Below are 18731 nucleotides of genomic sequence, written 5' to 3'. Positions count from 1 at the left end.
AAGACAGGAAGTGAAGAAAGGAGCAGCTGTAGACCCCAAATTGTTATGCACATACGTAACTTTAAGCACAAATTGTTCCACTGAAGTTAACTGACCTACTCACCTACTTAAATGTGTACAGACATATTTGCTGGATCAGGGCCAGAGCCCTACTGATACGATGAATTCTTCAGCTGCTTAAAATGAGGGGAAACAATCCAATTGTGCATTAGGGCCCCAATTCTGGTCTCAGTGACCCTGATTTTACATTGATGCAATTGACTTTAGTAGAATTAGTCCCGATGCCCACCAGCGTAATGGAGATCAGACTCCAGCTCTGTGAACTACAGTAACATATTGCAATCCATGTGGCATGCTCTGATATGGGCGGTATGTAAAGGGGATGCTCTAATAGTCTTAGCCTTAAGGTGGAAATACCGTACTGGTACCTAACCTATCTGCAACCATAGCTTCAAATCCCTGCTGTTTTGACTCAGCCCTTTATCCCTCCCGAGGCAGTCACATCTGTTTCTACACAATTTACTGTACATGTCTGTGTCTTTCAGAGACCTTAAAAAATTAGGTCCTATCTGCTCTGTTTGGGCGTTGGAGATCCCCTGGCACCATTTGCAAAATTAACAGGTTTGTCTAAAGTCCTTGGCTAAAATCACACCCCAGACCCATTGTGTTGTGCCCTGGTGGGCTGCTACCCTTCCCCCACCGCCCCAGAAGCTGCTCCCTGAAAGTGCTGCTGTACAGCGTGACACTGCACCCCATATTCTTCACAGTGATATTATTGTGATAGGTTTATGGCATAATTATGGTGCATTTTGTACAAGATAAGTCATGTGAGGGGTCATTGGAAAAGTTATGATTTGCTGAATATGATTATCCTATTTGTATGCATGTATCATTTTTGTATCTGAAGTTATGAATATTGACTATGTATATATATATTTCAAATGTAGTTACACCTGGGTAATGCCCTGGAAGAACCCACAGTCCAGGTCAATTGGGAGGTTTGGGGGGAACCCAGGCCCGCCCTCTACTCCGGGTTCCAGCCCAGGGCCCTGTGGACTGCAGCTGTCTATAGTGCTTCCTGTAACAGCTGCATGACAGCTACAACTCCCTGGGCTACTTCCCCATGGCCTCCTCCAAACACCTTCCTTATTCTCACCACAGGACCTTCCTCCTGGTGTCTGATAATGCTTGTGCTCCTCAGTCCTCCAGCAGCACACCCTCTCACTCTCCGCTCCTTGCACCTCTTGCTCCCAGCTCCTCACACTCCCCCCACAAACTGAAGTGAGCTCCTTTTAAAACCCATGTGCCTTGATTAGCCTGCCTTAATTGATTCTAGCAGCTTCTTCTTAATTGGCTCCAGGTGTCCTAATTAGCCTGCCTGCCTTAACTGGTTCTAGCAGGTTCCTGATTACTCTAGTGCAGCCCCTTCTCTGGTCACTCAGGGAACAGAAAACTACTCATCCAGTGACCAGTATATTTGCCCTCTACCAGACTCCTGTACCCCACTGGTCTGGGTCTGTCACAGCCCACTAGACAAGATGCTTTCAGTCGAGATAGCTGGTTGGGAAGGGCCTCTTCAGGGCAATGAGCCATTAGGGAAAACAATAGGCCTTAGGAGAATCATAGAAGATTAGGGTTGGAAGAAACCTCAGGAGGTCATCTAGTCCAACCCCCTGCTCAAAGCAGGACCAATCCCCAACTAAATCATCCCAGCCAGGGCTTTGTCAAGCCGGGCCTTCAAAACCTCTAAGGATGGAGATTCCACCACCTCCCTAGGTAACTCATTCCAGTGCTTCATCACCCTCCTAGGGAAATAGTGTTTCCTAATATCCAACCTAAACCTCCCCCACTGCAACTTGAGACCATTGCTCCTTGTTCTGTCATCTGCCACCACTGAGAACAGCCGAGCTCCATCCTCTTTGGAACCCCCCTTCAGGTAGTTGAAGGCTGCTATCAAATCCCCCCCTCACTCTTCTCTTCTGCAGACTAAATAACCCCCATTCCCTCAGCCTCTCCTCGTAAGTCGTGTGCCCCAGCCCCCTGATCATTTTTGTAGCCTTCCGCTGGACTCTCTCCAATTTGTCCACATCCTTTCTGTAGTGGGGGTCCCAAAACTGGACTCAATACTCCAGATGTGGCCTCACCAGTTCTGGATAGAGGGGAATAATCACTTCCCTTGATCTGCTGGCAATGCTCCTACTAATCCAGCCCAATATGCCGTTAGCCTTCTTGACAACGAGGGCACACTGCTGGCTCATATCCAGCTTCTCATCCATTGCAATCCCCGGGTCCTTTTCTGCAGAACTGCTGCTTAGCCAGTTGGTCCCCAGCCTGTAGCAGTGCATGGGTGTAGCAAGGAGACAACTTACCGGTGCGGCGCCTCCTGCTGGTCATCCTGGGAATTAGCTCTCCAGCATACGGAGCGCCCCTACTGGCCAGTGTCTCGCCTGCCGCTGGCCCCAGTGTCCCTCCCGGACCCCGGTGCCTCCTACCCTGGGGTTCTGCCCCCTGGCAGTCCCCATGCTCTGGGTCTCCCCTCCCAGGGGAACCCCAACCCAGTATTCCCATCTTGTCTCAGTGGCTACTGCCAGTCATCATCCAGCCCCTGCTCACTGGGGCAGACGGCAGTCTCTAAACCACTCACCATTGGCAAGGTGGGGTTTGGACCTGCTGCCTCTGCCTAACCTTAGGCTGCACCTCTGCAACCCCGGTACCTGCTTTGGGCCTTGAACAAGGCCTCAGCCTGGGGAGTTGCCAGGCTGGAGCTCCCCAGCTCCTCTTGCCTTTCCCCAGCAGTGCACTGCCTCAGGTACCGTGCTCAGCTCCCAGGCAGCCAGGTCCTTCTCTCTCCACAACTAGAGAGAGACTGACCCAGCTCCCGGCTCACAGCCCTTTTGTAGGGCCAGCTGTCTTCTAATTGGGCGTGGCCCCACCTATGGCTGCCTTCCCAATCAGCCTTTTCTTCTCAGCTTTCAGCCCCAGCCCTCTCCAAGGTCTGGCTTTTAACCTTTTCACAGGAGCGGGGTTACTGCCCCGCTACAATGGGATTCTTCCTTCCTAAGTGCAGGACTCTGCACTTGTCCTTGTTGAACCTCATCAGATTTCTATTGGCCCAATCCTCCAATTTGTCTAGGTCACTGACTGGACCCTATCCCTCCCCACAGCTTAGTCTCATCCGCAGACTTGCTGAGGGTGTAATCCATTCCATCATCCAGATCATTAATGAAGATGTTGAACAAAACCGGCCCCAGGACCGACCCCTAGGGCACTCCGCTTGATACCGGCTGCCAACTAGACATCGAACCATTGATCATTACCCGTTGAGCCCAATGATCTAGCCAGGTTTCTGTCCACCTTATAGTCCATTCATCCAATCCATACTTCTTTAACTTGCTGGCAAGAATACTGTGGGAGACCGTATCAAAAGCTTTGCTGAAGTCAAAGTATATCATGTCCACCGCTTTCCCCATATCCACACAGCCAGTTATCTCATCATAGAAGGCAATCAGGTTGGTAAGGCATGACTTGCCCTTGGTGAATCCATGTTGACTGTTCTACACTGACACACCCCTAGAGCCCCGACCCGGGGTATTCTACCTGCTACCCAAAATCTATAAACCTAGGAATCCTGGATGCCCCATCATCTCAGGCATTGGCACCCTGACAGAGGATTATCTGGCTATGTAGACTCTCTCCTCAGGCCTGCGCTACCAGCACTCCCAGCTATCTTCGAGACACCTCTGACTTCCTGAGAAAACTACAATCCTTTGGTGATCTTCTAGAAAACACCATCCTGGCCACTATGGATGTAGAATCCCTCTACACCAACATTCCACACAAAGATGGACTACAAGCCATCAGGAATAGGATCCCTGATACCATCACGGCAAACCTGGTGGCTGAACTTTGTGACATTGTCCTCACCCACAACTATTTCAGATTTGGGGACAATTTATACCTTCAAGTCAGTGGCACTGCTATGGGTATCCGCATAGCCCCACAGTATGCCAACATCTTTATGGATGACTTAGAACAACGCTTCCTCAGCTCTCGTCCCCTTACGCCCCTACTCTACTTGCGCTACATTGATGACATCTTCATCATCTGGACCCACGGAAAGGAGGGCCTTGAGGAATTCCACCAAGATTTCAACGATTTCCACCCTACCATCAACCTCAGCCTGGACCAGTCCACACAAGAGATCCACTTCCTAGACACTACAGTGCTAATAAGTGATGGTCACATAAACACCACTCTATACCAGAAACCTACTGACCACTGTACTTACCTACATGCCTCCAGCTTCCATCCAGACCACATCACACGATCCATTGTTTACAGCCAAGCTCTAAGATACAACCGCATTTCCTCCGATCCCTCAGACAGAGACAAACACCTACAGAATCTCTATCAAGCGTTCTTAAATCTGCAATACCCACATGGTGAAGTGAAGAAACAGATTGACAGAGCCAGAAGAGTACCCAGAAGTCACCTATTACAAGACAGGCCCAACAAAGAAAATAACAGAACGCCACTAGCTGTCACCTACAGCCCCCAACTAAAACCTCTCCAGCGCATCATCAGGGATCTACAACCTATCCTGAAGGATGATCCCTCACTCTCACAGATCTTGGGGAACAGGCCAGTCCTCGCCTACAGACGGCCCCCCCAACCTGAAGCAAATACTCACCAGCAACTACACACCACACAACAAAAACATCAACCCAGGAACCAAACCCTGCTACAAACCCTGGTGCCATGTCTGTCCACATATCTATTCAAGGGACACCATCATAGGACCTAACCACATCAGCCACACTATTCAGGGCTCGTTCACCTGCACATCTACTAATGTGATATATGCCATCATGTGCCAGCAATGCCCCTCTGCCGTGTACTTTGGCCAAACCAGACAGTCTCTACGCAAAAGAATAAATGGACACAAATCTGACATCAGGAATCATAACATTCAAAAACCAGTCGGAGAACACTTCAATCTCTCTGGTCACTCAATAACAGACCTCAAAATGGCAATTCTTCAACAACAAAACTTCAAAAACAGACTCCAACATGAAGCTGCAGAACTGGAATTAATTTGCAAACTGGACACCATCAGATTAGGCCTGAATAAAGACTGGGAGTGGTTGAGTCATTACAAAACCTAAACTTAATTTCCCCAATACTAATTTCTCCCTACTGTTATTCACACCTTCTTGTCAACTATCTGTAATGGGCCACTCTCTTACCATTTCAAAAGTTGTTTTTCCTCCCTTGGTATCCTGCTGTTAATTGATTTATCTCGTTAGACTGAACCCACACTTGGTAAAGCAACCCCCATCTTTTCATGTATTTATACCTGCTCCTGTATTTTTCACTTCATTCATCTGATGAAGTGGGTTCTAGCCCACGAAAGCTTATGCCCAAATAAATTTGTTAGTGTCTAAGGTGCCACAAGGACTCCTCGTTGTTTTTCCCCTCCTCCAAGTGCTTCAAAATGGATTCTTGAGGCCCTGCTGCATGGTTTTTCTGGGGACAGAGGTGAGGCTGACTGGTTTGTAGTTCCCTGGCTTCTCCTTCTTCCCTTTCTTAAAGATGGGCACTATATTTGCCTTTTTTCAATCGTCTGGGACCTCCCCCGATTGCCATGAGTTTTCAAAGATAATGGCCAATGGCTCTGCAATCACATCAGCCAACTCCCTCAGCACCCTCGGAGCATTGCATCCAGCCCCATGGACTTGTACATATCCAGCTTTTCTAAACGGTCCTTAACTTGTTCTTTCACCACTGAGGGCTGCTCACTTCCTCCCCATACTGTGCTGCCCAGTGCAGCAGTCTGGGAGCTGACCTTGTCTCTTTAGACTGAGGCAAAAAAAGCATTGAGTACTTCAGCTTTTTCCACATCATCTGTCACTAGGTTGCCTCCCCCATTCAGTAAGGGGCCCACGCGTTCCCTGACCTTCTTCTTGTTGCTGACATACCTGTAGAAACCCTTCTTGTTGCCCTTCACAAGCTTATCTCCCACCTGGTGAGTCTTCCTGAGAATGTTACAGACAGCCTGTGAGTGACGGCTGCTATGACTCTACAAGGACATGTGACCAGACCACATAATGCTGGACTCCATCTTGGGATGTCAGTATTTTTTCACCAAGCTTTGGAACAAAGGGTTCCCGCCCTACGCTAAAGCTATATAAGGCAGGAAGTGACGTCATCTGTGGTTCTTCACTCCTCACACAAGAAGACTCTGGGAAACACCTGAGGAACAAAGACTGAACTGGGTGAAGTGCTGGACCGAGGCTAAAGGGATTTCTAGCCTGTGAATGAGATACCTGGGGATTGCAAGCTGTAAAGTAAGTGCAGCTTGCCCCTTAAGAATCAGCAACCTGTTTGTATCATCTCTTAGGGTGAGAATCTACTAATTCATGTCCAATCTATCTAGTATATTAAGCTTAGTTTGCATTTTTTGTTTATCTGCTAGGTAATCTGCTTTGCTCTGTTTGCTATCCCGTATAATCACTTAAAACCTATCTTTTGTAGTTAAACTTGTTTTTGTTTTAATCTAAACCAGTGAGCTTTGACTGGAGTGCTTGGGGAAATCTCAGCTTGGTTACCACAAGTGTGCATTGTTCTCTTCACATTGAGGGAGAGGCAGATCGGGTATCAAAGCCATATAATAGCCAGGTTTGACCAGGGCAGGATGGTACTGCTCTGGGGTGCAGAGCTGGTGGTTAGAGAGCCTGTGTGTAACTACAGCTGGGTGTGTCCCTACCTGTGTGAATGCTGGTGAAAGTGCAGGCTGGAAGGCTTTGCAGCTTGTCACAGCAGTACAGTGTGAGAGGGAGCCCAGGCTGGTGGGTCAGGGAGCTCAGTGGTATCCCAATTCCAGGTGGCACCCCAGGGGGAACCCGTCACACAGTGTATCTAAAGCACTCATGGGACAGGCAGGGCTTTGAGGAGACTTTAGGGAGCCATTCACCCAGCCCCAAGAGAAGTCCTCTCACTTGCTGACGCAGGGCTGGCAGGTTTAGGTGGAGGGTGAAAGCCGCTGAACCATCGCTGCTGTGCGACAGCCAGGAGCCTGGGGAAGGAAGTAAAGTGTGGAGGGAGTGCTGGAGTTTTCCCCAAACTGAACATTCCAGAGATTCGTAGAGTTAAAGGCCCAAAGGGACCATTAGCTCATCTGACCTCCTATACGTCACAGGCCGTGGAATTCCCTGTTACCCCTACATTGAACCCACTCATGTGTATTAAGCTAAAGCATCTCTTCCAGAGAGGCATCCAGTTAAGGCTTCTTTGACTCAAAGGCAGTAAGTTCCCAGGTTCATAAAGAACCGGTCAGACTCCTGGATTCTTCCACCCTACGTAATGCAAGGGCCAGACTTTGCTAACCACATCACCTGCCACTCTAATAGCGTGCACTTCAGTAACTCAGCCAGAGCTTAGGGGCCTATTTCAGGAGTGGGCGGGTGAGGTTCTGTGGCCTGCAATGGGCAGGACATCGGACTAGATGATCATGATGGTTCTTTCTGACCTTCAAGTCTATGAGCAGACAAATATCCGGCCATGTTTTAAAAATCAAAGGCCTGGTCTACACTAACCCCCCCACTTCGGACTAAGGTACACAAATTCAGCTACGTTAATAACGTAGCTGAATTCGAAGTACCTTAGTCCGAAGTTACCGCGGTCCAGACGCGGCAGGAAGGCTCCCCCGTCGATGCTGCGTACTCCGCTCGCCGAGCTGGAGTACCAGCGTCGACGGCGAGCACTTCCGGGATCGATCCGGGGCACTTCCGGGATCGATCCGGGATCGATTTATCGCGTCTTAACCAGACGCGATAAATCGAACTCAGAAAACCGATTGCTTACATCCGGACCCGGATGTAAGTGAAGACGTACCCAAAGGCTCCAATCCTGGAGGCTTAAGGCTTGGACTCAGTGGGTCTGTCCATGCAGGTAGGGTTAAGCATATGTGTAACTCTTTGCAGACTCAGGGCCACAGATAGGCAGAATGTAGTTACCTACATTGGAATTTGTCTGGATACTCAGGTTAACGCCCCTGCTACATCCACAGCCCTTCAGACACAGATATTGCTAAAGTCCCAAATTCTTGTTTTCAGATTGTAGGAGTAAAACACTAGATTTCCACAAAACAAGTGAGTTCTGGACAGCAGCACAAGCGTGGGGGTATGGAAACGACTGATTCTATTAGTGTGTCCCCAGGAATGATGATGCTAGGCAGCATGACTGGCAAAACGGGAGAGGGGTGTCAGCAGAAGCAGAACCACAGATGTGTGCGGCTAAACTCAGCCCTGTTGCAAATGGGAGTCACTCCGCTGAAGGCAATGTAGTTGTACTCGCTGGAGCCCCAGTTGAATCTGGCCCATGATGTTGAGTTTGTTGTTATTTCCTTCATCACGTGATTTCACCTGGAGGCAGCATCTCTGAAGAGGTTCCGCCATGCCAGGCAGATACCTTTGTGGAAAACCACATACCTCCTAAAGCAGGGGTAGGCAACCTCTGGCACATGTGCCGAAGGTGGCACACGAGCTGATTTTCAGTGGCACTCACACTGCCCGGGTCCTGGCCACCGGTCCGGGGGGCTCTGCATTTTAATTTAATTTTCAATGAAGCTTCTTAAACATTTCAAAAACCTTACTTATTTTACATACATCAATAGTTTAGTTATATATTATAGACTTAGAGAAAGTGACCTTCTAAAAACGTTCAAATGTATGACTGGCCCGCGAAACCTTAAATCAGAGTGAATAAATGAAGACTCGGCACACCACTTCTGAAAGGCTGCCGACCCCTGTCCTAAAGTGACCCCAGGGCTTTTCCCACCCGCCGCTGTCTCAGCTTCTGTGCTCCTCAAAGGGGCCAGCCTGGAGAGCTGCAGTGACTCACCGAGACACCACGTGCACAGGCAGCCCCAGTGCAGCTCTGCCGACGTTCCTCAGCATTAGCCAGGAACTTCAGCCTCAGGCTGGAAAGGTAATTCAGCCACCCTGAGGGACGTGGAGGTAGTGCAGTCTAGTGGGTAGGGTGCTAGCTGGGAATCCTTGACTCCTGGATTCTTATCCCAGCTCTGCTGCTGGCCTCAGGCAAGTCACTTCCCCTCCCACCTTGTGTGCATCTTGCCTGTTCAGACAGTGAGCTCATCAGGGCAGGGACTGGCATCTCTGGGTCAGGACCCAGCACAATGGGGCCCTGTCCTCGGCTGGGCCCTCCAGATGCTATTGTGATTCAGACAATAGTACCTATTCCATCCTTTGGCCTTTCTGCTGATGTGTTTCTGGAGCACCCATCACCATGGCATCTAGGCACTTGCTGCTGAGGCTGTCCATGCAGGTGACACTGTGCCAACAGTAACAGTAGCACTGGGTGAAGGACACCAGTCTGCTGAACTGAGATCCACCCACCTTTTCCCACAGGCCACTGAGAACTCATCATCTGGTAACTTTCACGGACTGCCAGCCTGCAGCCTAGGCTGGTTTCATACCAGGGACCAAGACATGACAGGCTCTGTGTCCCTTTTCCAATCGCCCTGAGCCCGATTTATTCATAAAGAAAGCAAAAAAAATACGCCCTGCTCTTTTTGTCCAAACCTAGACCCCCTGTTTTATTTACATCTCACAGACCACGACACAAGATCGTCTGAACCCTGGCCGATTACAAAGGCATGAAATCCATCCCATTGCCCGGCAGCACCGAGGCAAAGACTGCTTTAGCACAACACGGCCGACCTCCTCTGGCCTGGAACTGGTGACTAAGCTGGGAAGGGCTGACTCCTTACCAATCCCCCAAGCCACCTTTATTCCGCGGAAAAGGCTTTGCAGTACGTGACAGCGCACAGTCCCCATTCAGTAGCCTTTGATTGCTGGGGCAACGTTAGGTGTACTAGAGTTACTGAAAGTTTGAGAGCTGGAGAGCATGCGGCATTGCGTTGTAGCAATCAGCCTTCTCCGTAGCTTTCAAAGTATTCGCACATCAGCTCTCGCACTGCCTCGGCGCTGCTGTCGTCCATGGACATGGGCGCAGGCTGGCAGGGCTTTGAGAGCTCGGCGGGCTCGATCACCTCTAGCCACTCCTCATTGAAGGGGCTGTCGTGGGCCTCGCACACGTTGTGCAGGGTGCAACAGGCGAGTATGACCGTGGGCAGCAGGTCCAGGCTGCAGTCGTCACATTTCAGGAGGAACTGCCACCGGGCCTTGAGGCGCAGGAAGGCATTCTCGATCACGCTGTGGGCTCGCTTCAGGCGATAGTTGAACTGGAGCTGCTGTGGGGTGAGGGTGCCGTCTTCTGGGTAAGGCTTGAGGATCCAGTCCCGCAGCGGGTAAGAGGCATCTCCCAACAGGACGTACTTTTGTGCCCTCCCCATGAAATGTTTCAGGGGGGTTGGGAAGAGGCGGCCCTCCCTGGCTAACACCCACAAGCTGGAGTTTTCCAGGACGGTGCTGTTCTCCATGCTGCCAGGGAAGCCGGCGCAGATGTCCCAGAACTGACCCAGCCCATCCACCGTCGCCTGCGTGAGGACAGAATGCCAGCCCTGGCTGTTGCAGTAGTCGGCACCGAGGTGCGCAGGGGCGTGGATGGGGACATGGAGGCTGTCCAAGGCACCGATGCAGTGTGGGAATCCCCAGCGGGCACTGAAGATCCGCACCATGTTCTCCAGCTCCTGCTCGCTGGGCAGCCGGAGGTAGAGCGGCTTCAGTAGCAGCACAATGGCGTAGCTGACCTCCTTGACGCAGTTCTGCACTGTGGAGGGACCCACCCCAAAGAGGGGGCTGATTGTCTGGTACTCTACATTGGTGGCCAGGTGCCAAACGGCCACGGCTACCCGCTGCTCCAGAGGCAGCACTGGGTGGGGCTGGGTACTCGGGTGGGACAGCTTGGGTCGCAGCTGGTTGCAGACATAGAAGAAGGTCTCCTTGGACATTCGGAATTTCTCCAGCCAGTCCCGAGGCTGGAAGTCTTTCAGGACCACCCGTTCCCACCAGTCAGCGTTCCGGAAGCTGGGCCATGCGCGTGGGTGGAAGTAACAGCTGGATCTCCTCCGACGAGCAATCAGCAGCTGAAATTTGACAATTACAGGCATGAGGCAGCATTTCCTTCTAGACATGTATGACAATGCTCAGCACTTTTACAGCACTGCATCTACAAACAACCAACGTGCTGCACAGACAATCAATTCATCCTCTCAGCATCCCTGGGTATTGGGTCAGCATCATCCCTATTGGACACAGGGGGAAAACTGACACAAAAAGGTGTTAAGTGACTTGCCCAGGGCCACCCAGTTAGTCACTGAGTTGGCTTTGGAGCTCAGTCATCCCTGGCACTCAGCCCAGCCCCCTATATCAGGCTGTCTACATGAATGCCAAGCTAATACTGAATGGAATGAGTGTCTGGCCTAGTGGGTGGTGCACTGGTCTGGGACTCAGGACACCTGGGTTCTCTTCCTGGGTCTACCACTGACCTACTGGGTGACTTTGAGCAAGTCATTTTGCCGATTGGTGCCTCAGTTTCCCCACCTGTAAAATGAGGCCAATGATACTGATCTTCTTTGTAAAGCACTTTGAGATCTATGGATGAGAAGTGCTAGATAAGAGTGGGGTATTATTACAGCCTATACCAACTTTCACCCAATGAGTGTCAAAAGCCTATGAGATATTATACATACCCTGCCTCTTGAGTAATTCCCTTAGCCCCGCCCCCTTTGGGATGCACCACAGCCGCTGTTTACCAGCACACAGCAATAATACACACAGGCGAGGCCAGGGTGTGAAACACAACACTGCAGCCAACTGAGAGCTCTAGGCGGGCAGAATGGCATCGCTACAGCTGGGTAGGGTGACCAGACAGCAAATGTGGAAAATCGGGACAGGAGGTGGGGGGTAATAGGTGCCTATATAAGAAAAAGACCCAAAAATCGGGACTGTCCCTATAAAATCGGGACATCTGGTCACCCTACAGCTGGGTGACGCTTGGAATTTCTCTTCTGCAGAAAATTCGAAAACATTTCATTCCGAATGGGACTGAAAAGTCAAAGTGGCCCACAAAATGAACTTTCTGGGGCAAAAGCCCATTTCGGGTCAATTGCAATGTTCCAATTTCAACTTTTCCCACATTTTGTACATTTTATTTTTGTTTTAACATTCAGGTTTAATCATTATTTTTAAATTGGATGATAAAACAAAACAAAACAATCACTGGCCATAGGGTGACCAGACAGCAAGTGTGAAAAATCGGGACAGGGGGTGGGGGGTAATAGGAGCCTATATAAGAAAAAGACCCCAAAATTGGGACTGTCCCTATAAAATTGGGACATCTGGTCACCCTAAGTGGTGATTGGTATTCCGGTTGGGTTGGTTTGCTCGTTGACGGTAACCGGCGTTAGACCTGGCCTTTCCAACTGACAGCTGGTTTGGTGATTAGTAACAAAGGAGACAGAAAGTGGTGGAAAGTTTTTATTCAGCCCCATGGTCCTAGCTGAGTTTATGGCTGGGAATGAAAGGAGAATTAAAGTAGACTATAACAATTTTGTCTGCAGTGGTTGGTCCCCTCAACCCAAGTTTTCTAGCTGGGGGTGGGGTGGGGTTTAAAAGTGTTAAATTATTACCCCCCTCCCAGCTTTTCCTCCATTCTCCTTGTGCCCGCTCTGCACCCCCATTTCCTTGCTCATCGCTTTGTACTCCCTGGCCCCCCACTTCCACCCCCAATCCTTGGCCAGCCCCTGGCCTGTTCTCCTCCCACCCCCCAGTCTGAGCACACAAGGGCCGGTCAGCGTGATCGGTCCAGAACTCAGTGCGAGCCCCGCCCCCGCGCCAGATGTTCCACACCTGGATTCTCCCTGTTGCCCCGGGGCTCTGCGCCCAGACACTCCGTCCCCGTCCCCTCCCTCCGCCAAGGGGGTTACCGTCATCAGCCTCTTCTGTCGCTGCGTGTAGTACTGCCGGAGCCAGGCTGCCCGCTGCGCCTCGTCCCCCCGGGCAGCCATCTCCCGCTGGGGGCCGGCCCTCCTTTTCCTCCCCAGGTACAACAGCAGCACCAACGACTCCTGCATTTTCAAATCCAGAGCCCGACCTCCGCAGGAAGTAAACTGGCGGAGCCGCTTGCGGGGTCACAGCGCAGGCGAGGGAAGGAAAAGGTGTCTCGCAAGCGGAGCTCCATCTGCTGGTTCTCTGTCACAGCCACCTCCCCGGGACCCGGGCAGCGCCGGCAGAAAGTCAAGGGACGCTGTTCAGACACAAGGACTTTCCTTGTCTGGGCCCCTCGTCAGTTCCCCCTTCTGGTTTTCAGACACTTGCAATGTTTGGGTTGCAAAGGCTGCAGGGAAGTTGATTCCCCCCCATGTACATACAAGTATTTCTCCGGATGCTCCTTGGTAAATATATATTTACAAAACCTAAATGGAGGCTTGAGCTCTCTGACGGCTCCCATTTTCACATTGAGGCGATTTGTTTTTAAAAATCGAAGGGCTGGAGAGATGGACTTTGCAAGGCCTCTCCCAGCACAGAAGAGAGAGCTCAGTTGTAAAGCACACCGGGGGTTTGCTCCTGGAGCAGCTAGATGCAGACAGACCCTGTGGTTCTCTCTGACTCTCTAGCTTCCAAACTGACTCATACAGCCAGTGCTGCTTATAGGCATTGGACAGGATTTACCTAAATCCTGGCCTGAACGAAGGATTAATGGAATGGATGGCTGACAACACTACAGCCTCAGTCTTAGGCAGCGCTCCTGCAAAGGTTTATGCATGTGCTTAATTTTAAGCATGCAAGTAATCCTGACAACTATGGCGGTTGCCTGAAATATCTTTGGGAGATCTCACTGTATTGAGTATATGTACCATGGATGCCCGGAGACAGTATGTAATTTCATGGGGAAGGGTGACCAGATCCCTCCAGGAACTAAGAACAGTTTGTGTGTGTGTGTGTGTGAGTGTGGGGGGGTATTGATTAGCCAAATTCACTCAGGTTGTAACACCTCCAGAGAGGTCCCATCACCTGGAGAGGCTGCATGGACTGGTCCAAACTGGATTCTCCAGAGACCAACAGACAAAGAAAGGACTTTTGGATAAACAGCCTGAGTTTAAACTGACTCAGGACAGGACCTTCTGTACATGGGGGGCCCTAATCCTTCCTAGAAAGGGTTGGAAGGCCTTCCATTGGTGATGTCTGGGAAACTTATTAGCAGGTTTGGGGGTTCGTCTATTGTTTTAATATGTTTTCTTTGTAATGCTTTCACCTTAAGAATAAATGTGCTTGCTTAGAAAGGGCTGAGTGAACCTTATAACTAACCGTGGGCAATTAGAACTGTTCACAGACTCTGAGGAGAAAGCAAAGTGCAAACTGCCTGACTAAGCAGCGTGGCTTGCTGGGGAACTCACAGTGTACGCAGGAACTGTGCAGCCTGGAAAAACCCAGGTCAGGAGAGAGTGGCAGGTTTCTGCCCAAGAGAGATGATGGCTGAGGAGCCAGGAGCCTCGAGTGGGTGCCCTTGCTGGACCACGGATTGGGAATACAAGTGCAGTTGCCCTGAACTGTGACGATCCCATTAAACTCAGTGGATCTGTTCTGAACTTCGTGGGTCTACTCATGTGCTTAAAGTTAATAACAAGGGTCTTTACAGGATTGGGGCTTAAGATGCCTGTCTTGTATATTTCTGTTTTACTTCACATCTGCACAACCAGCATCTGGATAAACTGTGAAATGCTAAAAACTGGTCATTGACTGAATCCTGATTAACGGAAGGGTTTAATTTGCAGCACAGCCTGAGAGAATTGTGAAGGATCCTATGTAAAAGAGAACACGGCACGTTTTTCATTAATATTAGTTTGGACAATGAACTTTTCCTCGCCAGCCAATTCTGAATTCTAACAAATGAACAAGATCAAGTGCCTTGGAAGCGCGTATTTCTGGATGACCAGAAGAGCAAGTTCCAGTCCCAATTTTTTCCCCAGTGCAGTGTAATATAATGCAGTGTCCATGGACATAGTGTCCTTCCCAAGTGCTTCAGGGTATGTTGTAAACTACACATACTTTTATCATGTCTTTCATCTTCCAGGGGGTTTACAAAGATTAAAGCAAAACAGTCAATTTTTTTAAAATGTGAGTAAAAGTAGTTTCTGGTCTCATCCCTCCCAATGTGTGTGGCTTTGACATATATTTTCCTCCCCCCATTCGCTTCACGTTTTTCTGTCCCCAGCTGCTTTGTGAAAACCCCACACAAATAAAAGGAGAATCTGACAAAGGCCCCAATTCTGCACTTGGATCCCCACCACGCTTATGCAGAACCCAGCTGATTTCAGCAGGACTTCTCCCATCATGTTTGAGAATGTCTGTCCTGTGCACCTAAGGCTCCTGTGGAATCAGTGGAAGTCAGGGCTTCCTTGCCGCCTACTCCTTCAAGGGACTGGGCTGGGCCACGCAAAGAGGAGGAAGGAATGCCTGTCTGATTTTTGATCTTCTGGCCCTTGCTGCTAAGCTCATTCACCTTTGTTTTCAGCTGGCCTCAGGGTGCCTAGGCAGCCAAATGGGCCCTGCAGTGCTACCCAGGATAGAAGGAGATGAGAACACACTGCAACTGGAACTTGGATCCTGATTTCCCCCCACCTCATCAACCAGAACTCAGATAGTGATCCCTTTCCCTCCCCTGACCTGCACACAGAATGCACACCCTACATTTCCTCCTGATCTGCACCGAGAATTCATATCCCAAATCCCCTTCGGCCTGCACCCAGAACTTGGATTTTGATTCCTCCCAACTGGCTTGCAGATCCTCCCCTGAAACGTACATGCAGAACCCAGATCCAAATTACCTCCCACCTCATGGCTTGCACAGAACCCAGACCCTAATCCCCACTCAGAATTTGGATATCAACCCTCTCCACTCCTCTCTCTAATGCACCCAGAATTTGGGAAAGAGTAGGGTTGAGTGCGACAGCATCAGATCATGAAGCTGTACATATTAGGGACTGGGACATCATGGTGGTTCTAAGTCACATGAATTATTTTAAATGAATAAACATAGTTTTCTCTGATTTATTAATCATCAAGGCTGAGGCATTGGCTGGCTTTTGGGTCTTGAGTAAGGATTTGAATTTGAGTAACTGCTAGAGCTTGGGTGTCAGTCCTTTATTAAATATGGAAACCATAATGGTTCAGTTTATTGATCAGAGCAATAAAAAGAACTCAAGCAAAACCAAAATGATTTCCAATGCATCTTCTGTAGTCAGTGTAATGCTAGCATATGGCAGAGACTATTGGCCAACAACAGCTACTCTGCTATAAAAGAATGTAGGTGTTACAGATATACATTGTTTGTGCATATAAAACATTTCACCTCTTTTCACCCACATACATTTTCCAAATCCAGCCAGAGCCATCTTGACACAACAGGTCACTGGCTATTTTGATCCTGAAATTCATCACCTGGCTCACAGCTGGGAACTGTGAGGAATCCTGGCTGAGCTCAGCCTGGACCTTGTGCATTGACTCCTGCTGGAAGAGGCTGATACTTGAGGAGCTAAGAGCTTCCACTACAGTCACTACTCTTATACCCTCCCTTTTAGCACCCACTGCTGGCAATGTCTGCAAACCACTGCTGTGAGTTCCCTCACAGGCAGCACTTTTACCGCATTCCCTATGAGGCCTCCTGCAGGAAAAGGATAGTGGTCCAGTAGCTGTCCCTCACTGCCTTCACACCAACTCCATCCCCATACAGCACCTCTTGATGGGGGAGGTGGAGACAAGTAATTGAGCTTCCCTAGCTGCCACCCTGCTCTGGGATCAGACCAGCAGCCTCTGCTGGCTACAGAATGTATGACAGAAAGCTAAGCCCAAATTCCTGAGCTGCAGGCTATTCCAGGTATGACTGGGAGCATCACGGGAAAGCAGCTAATAATCTCTTAAATTCACTATAAAATTGCCAGTGTTGGCAGTCCTGAAATTCTTATCGGATTCTGAGCCCTCAGGAAAACTTGCTTTGACACCAGAAGCCAAAACCGTGCCAATATGAACTTTCAGAGCACAGGGCATGAAGAGGCATGCACCATCCCTCTCATTTTAGATCATTAGATAGGCATTCACCATACGATACTTAAAGAGAGACAGAGGTTTTCAGTGTCACAGCATCATGGATGTCATGTAGCTGTGACTGGAGGGACTTTTTGCTACATTGCACTGAGCACCAACATGGGGTTTCCCCACAGATCGCATACAGCCAAAGAAGATGGCAGCATCTTGCAGAATTGCCAATCCCAAGCATTCAAAAATCATGAGTCATGTCCCAAACCATCATGAGATTGGCTCAAAATTCATGAGATTTTAATAATAAATATTGGGTTCTTTTTATTTGTTTTCAGGTTTCTGAGTCTTTACGGTTCACTCAGGTCACATTTCCCACTTTTTCCTCTATAACCCTGATCACTATAAACTTACTGCAAAAAAATAAATAAACACAGCTGAGATTTTCATGTAATCATGTGACTGCAGAAGCGGGCCCTTTAGGAAACAAATCAAATATTGGTGAGTTGCAATTAAATCATAAGAGCTGATAACACTGGGTCTACCATGCAAAGCTAGATCTTCTGGTGCCTCCCTGCACAGATACATCAGGTACTGTTATATGCCATGGCTGGGCTGTAGAGTAACCACTACCCCCAGGGAGCCGTGCATCCACCAGTGCCAGCCGCTGTGAAAGGCCAGTTGACAATGCCAGGGAGGGAGACTGGGTGGTAGAATACAACCCCTGCTCTCAGACCTCTACTATGTCCACACGAGGCCTGGCTCTGCTTTTATAAATTGGGCCCAGCCAGCAACGTGACCAGAGGCCATCACCTGGCGGTACTCATTACTGCCTCGCGGGCACTATGGCAACAGTGCCATGGAGATGATGATGAATTGTGTAATAGTTCTCAATGGGACACCCCCCATCCCTGCCAGGCCCCAAATCCAGTCATGGGCCCACAACCCCCCGCCAGGCCCCAAACCCCCTATCCCCCACCCCGCTGAACCCACCCCCCAGTCCCACAACACCCCAACCCCCTGAACCCACAATGATACCCCAGCCCCCCAAACCCACCCCAGGGCCCAAGAACTCCCCGCCAGCCCCCCAAACAACCCCCCAGCCCCCTGAACCCACCCCCGGCCCTACAACCCCCCAAACCCACCCTGGGGCCCACAACGCCCCGACAGCCCCCCAAACCCACATCCGGCCCCATAACCTCCGACAGCCCCCCAACTTCCCGCCAGGCCTCAAACCCAGGCCCGGCCGACTCCCAAACTCCAGCCCAGGCCCGAACCCATCCCCCAGAATCTCTTCCCTCTCCTCCTGCCCCCGGACGGAAAGTCTTTAAATGGAGGCCCTGCCCCTGTCTCAGCCCGGCGCCGCTAGGCCTCAGTGGTTGCTATGGGCAACGAGCGTATCTCCTCCTTCCTGTATTGATTCGAATGGGGCGAGGGGGAGGAGGCTCCCGTGATGCACCGCGCGGGGAGGGGGCGGAGCCGCGGGGAGCGCAGGGGCCGGGCAGGAGCGGCCGCCATATTGGGGAGCGCTGAGGGCTGAGTCCGGCGGAGAGTGACAGGAGGAGGCGGAGCAGGAGCCGGGCTGGCTGGGTAGGTGAGGGGCTGCGTCCGGCTGTCTCCGGGGGGAGGTCTCTCTCCCAGGGTGGGGGGCTCAGGCCTTGCGGGGCGGAGGGGCCCGGGCCCCGTTACCGTGGGGGCGAGGGGCTCAGGCCT

At 50.5% G+C, this 18731-nt stretch overlaps 2 protein-coding genes across 3 annotated transcripts in view; one reads left to right on the top strand and one right to left on the bottom strand.

Moving 5' to 3' along the window:
* Positions 1 to 9949: 9949 nt before the first annotated feature.
* On the bottom strand, positions 9950 to 12991 carry LOC135894259 (uncharacterized). Its single transcript, XM_065422323.1, has 2 exons — positions 12911 to 12991; positions 9950 to 11068 (listed from the first exon to the last, which is right to left on the bottom strand). Exons 1-2 carry the CDS (start codon positions 12989 to 12991, stop codon positions 9950 to 9952), a joined length of 1200 nt encoding a protein of 399 aa, XP_065278395.1.
* A 5525-nt stretch (positions 12992 to 18516) lies between these two features.
* FZR1 (fizzy and cell division cycle 20 related 1) overlaps positions 18517 to 18731 on the top strand; it is a 30524-nt gene continuing 30309 nt past the window's right edge. For both annotated transcript variants that reach the window (XM_065421987.1, XM_065421986.1), the window contains exon 1: positions 18517 to 18608. The gene's annotated coding sequence lies outside the window, so the exon portion shown is untranslated. The remainder of the gene's footprint in view (positions 18609 to 18731) is intronic.

The sequence above is a fragment of the Emys orbicularis genome, chromosome 24 (assembly GCF_028017835.1).
Source record: "Emys orbicularis isolate rEmyOrb1 chromosome 24, rEmyOrb1.hap1, whole genome shotgun sequence".
Taxonomy (NCBI): Eukaryota; Metazoa; Chordata; order Testudines; family Emydidae; genus Emys; species Emys orbicularis.
Note: the sequence above shows the minus strand (reverse complement) of the source record. Positions and strands in the feature narration are given on the sequence as shown.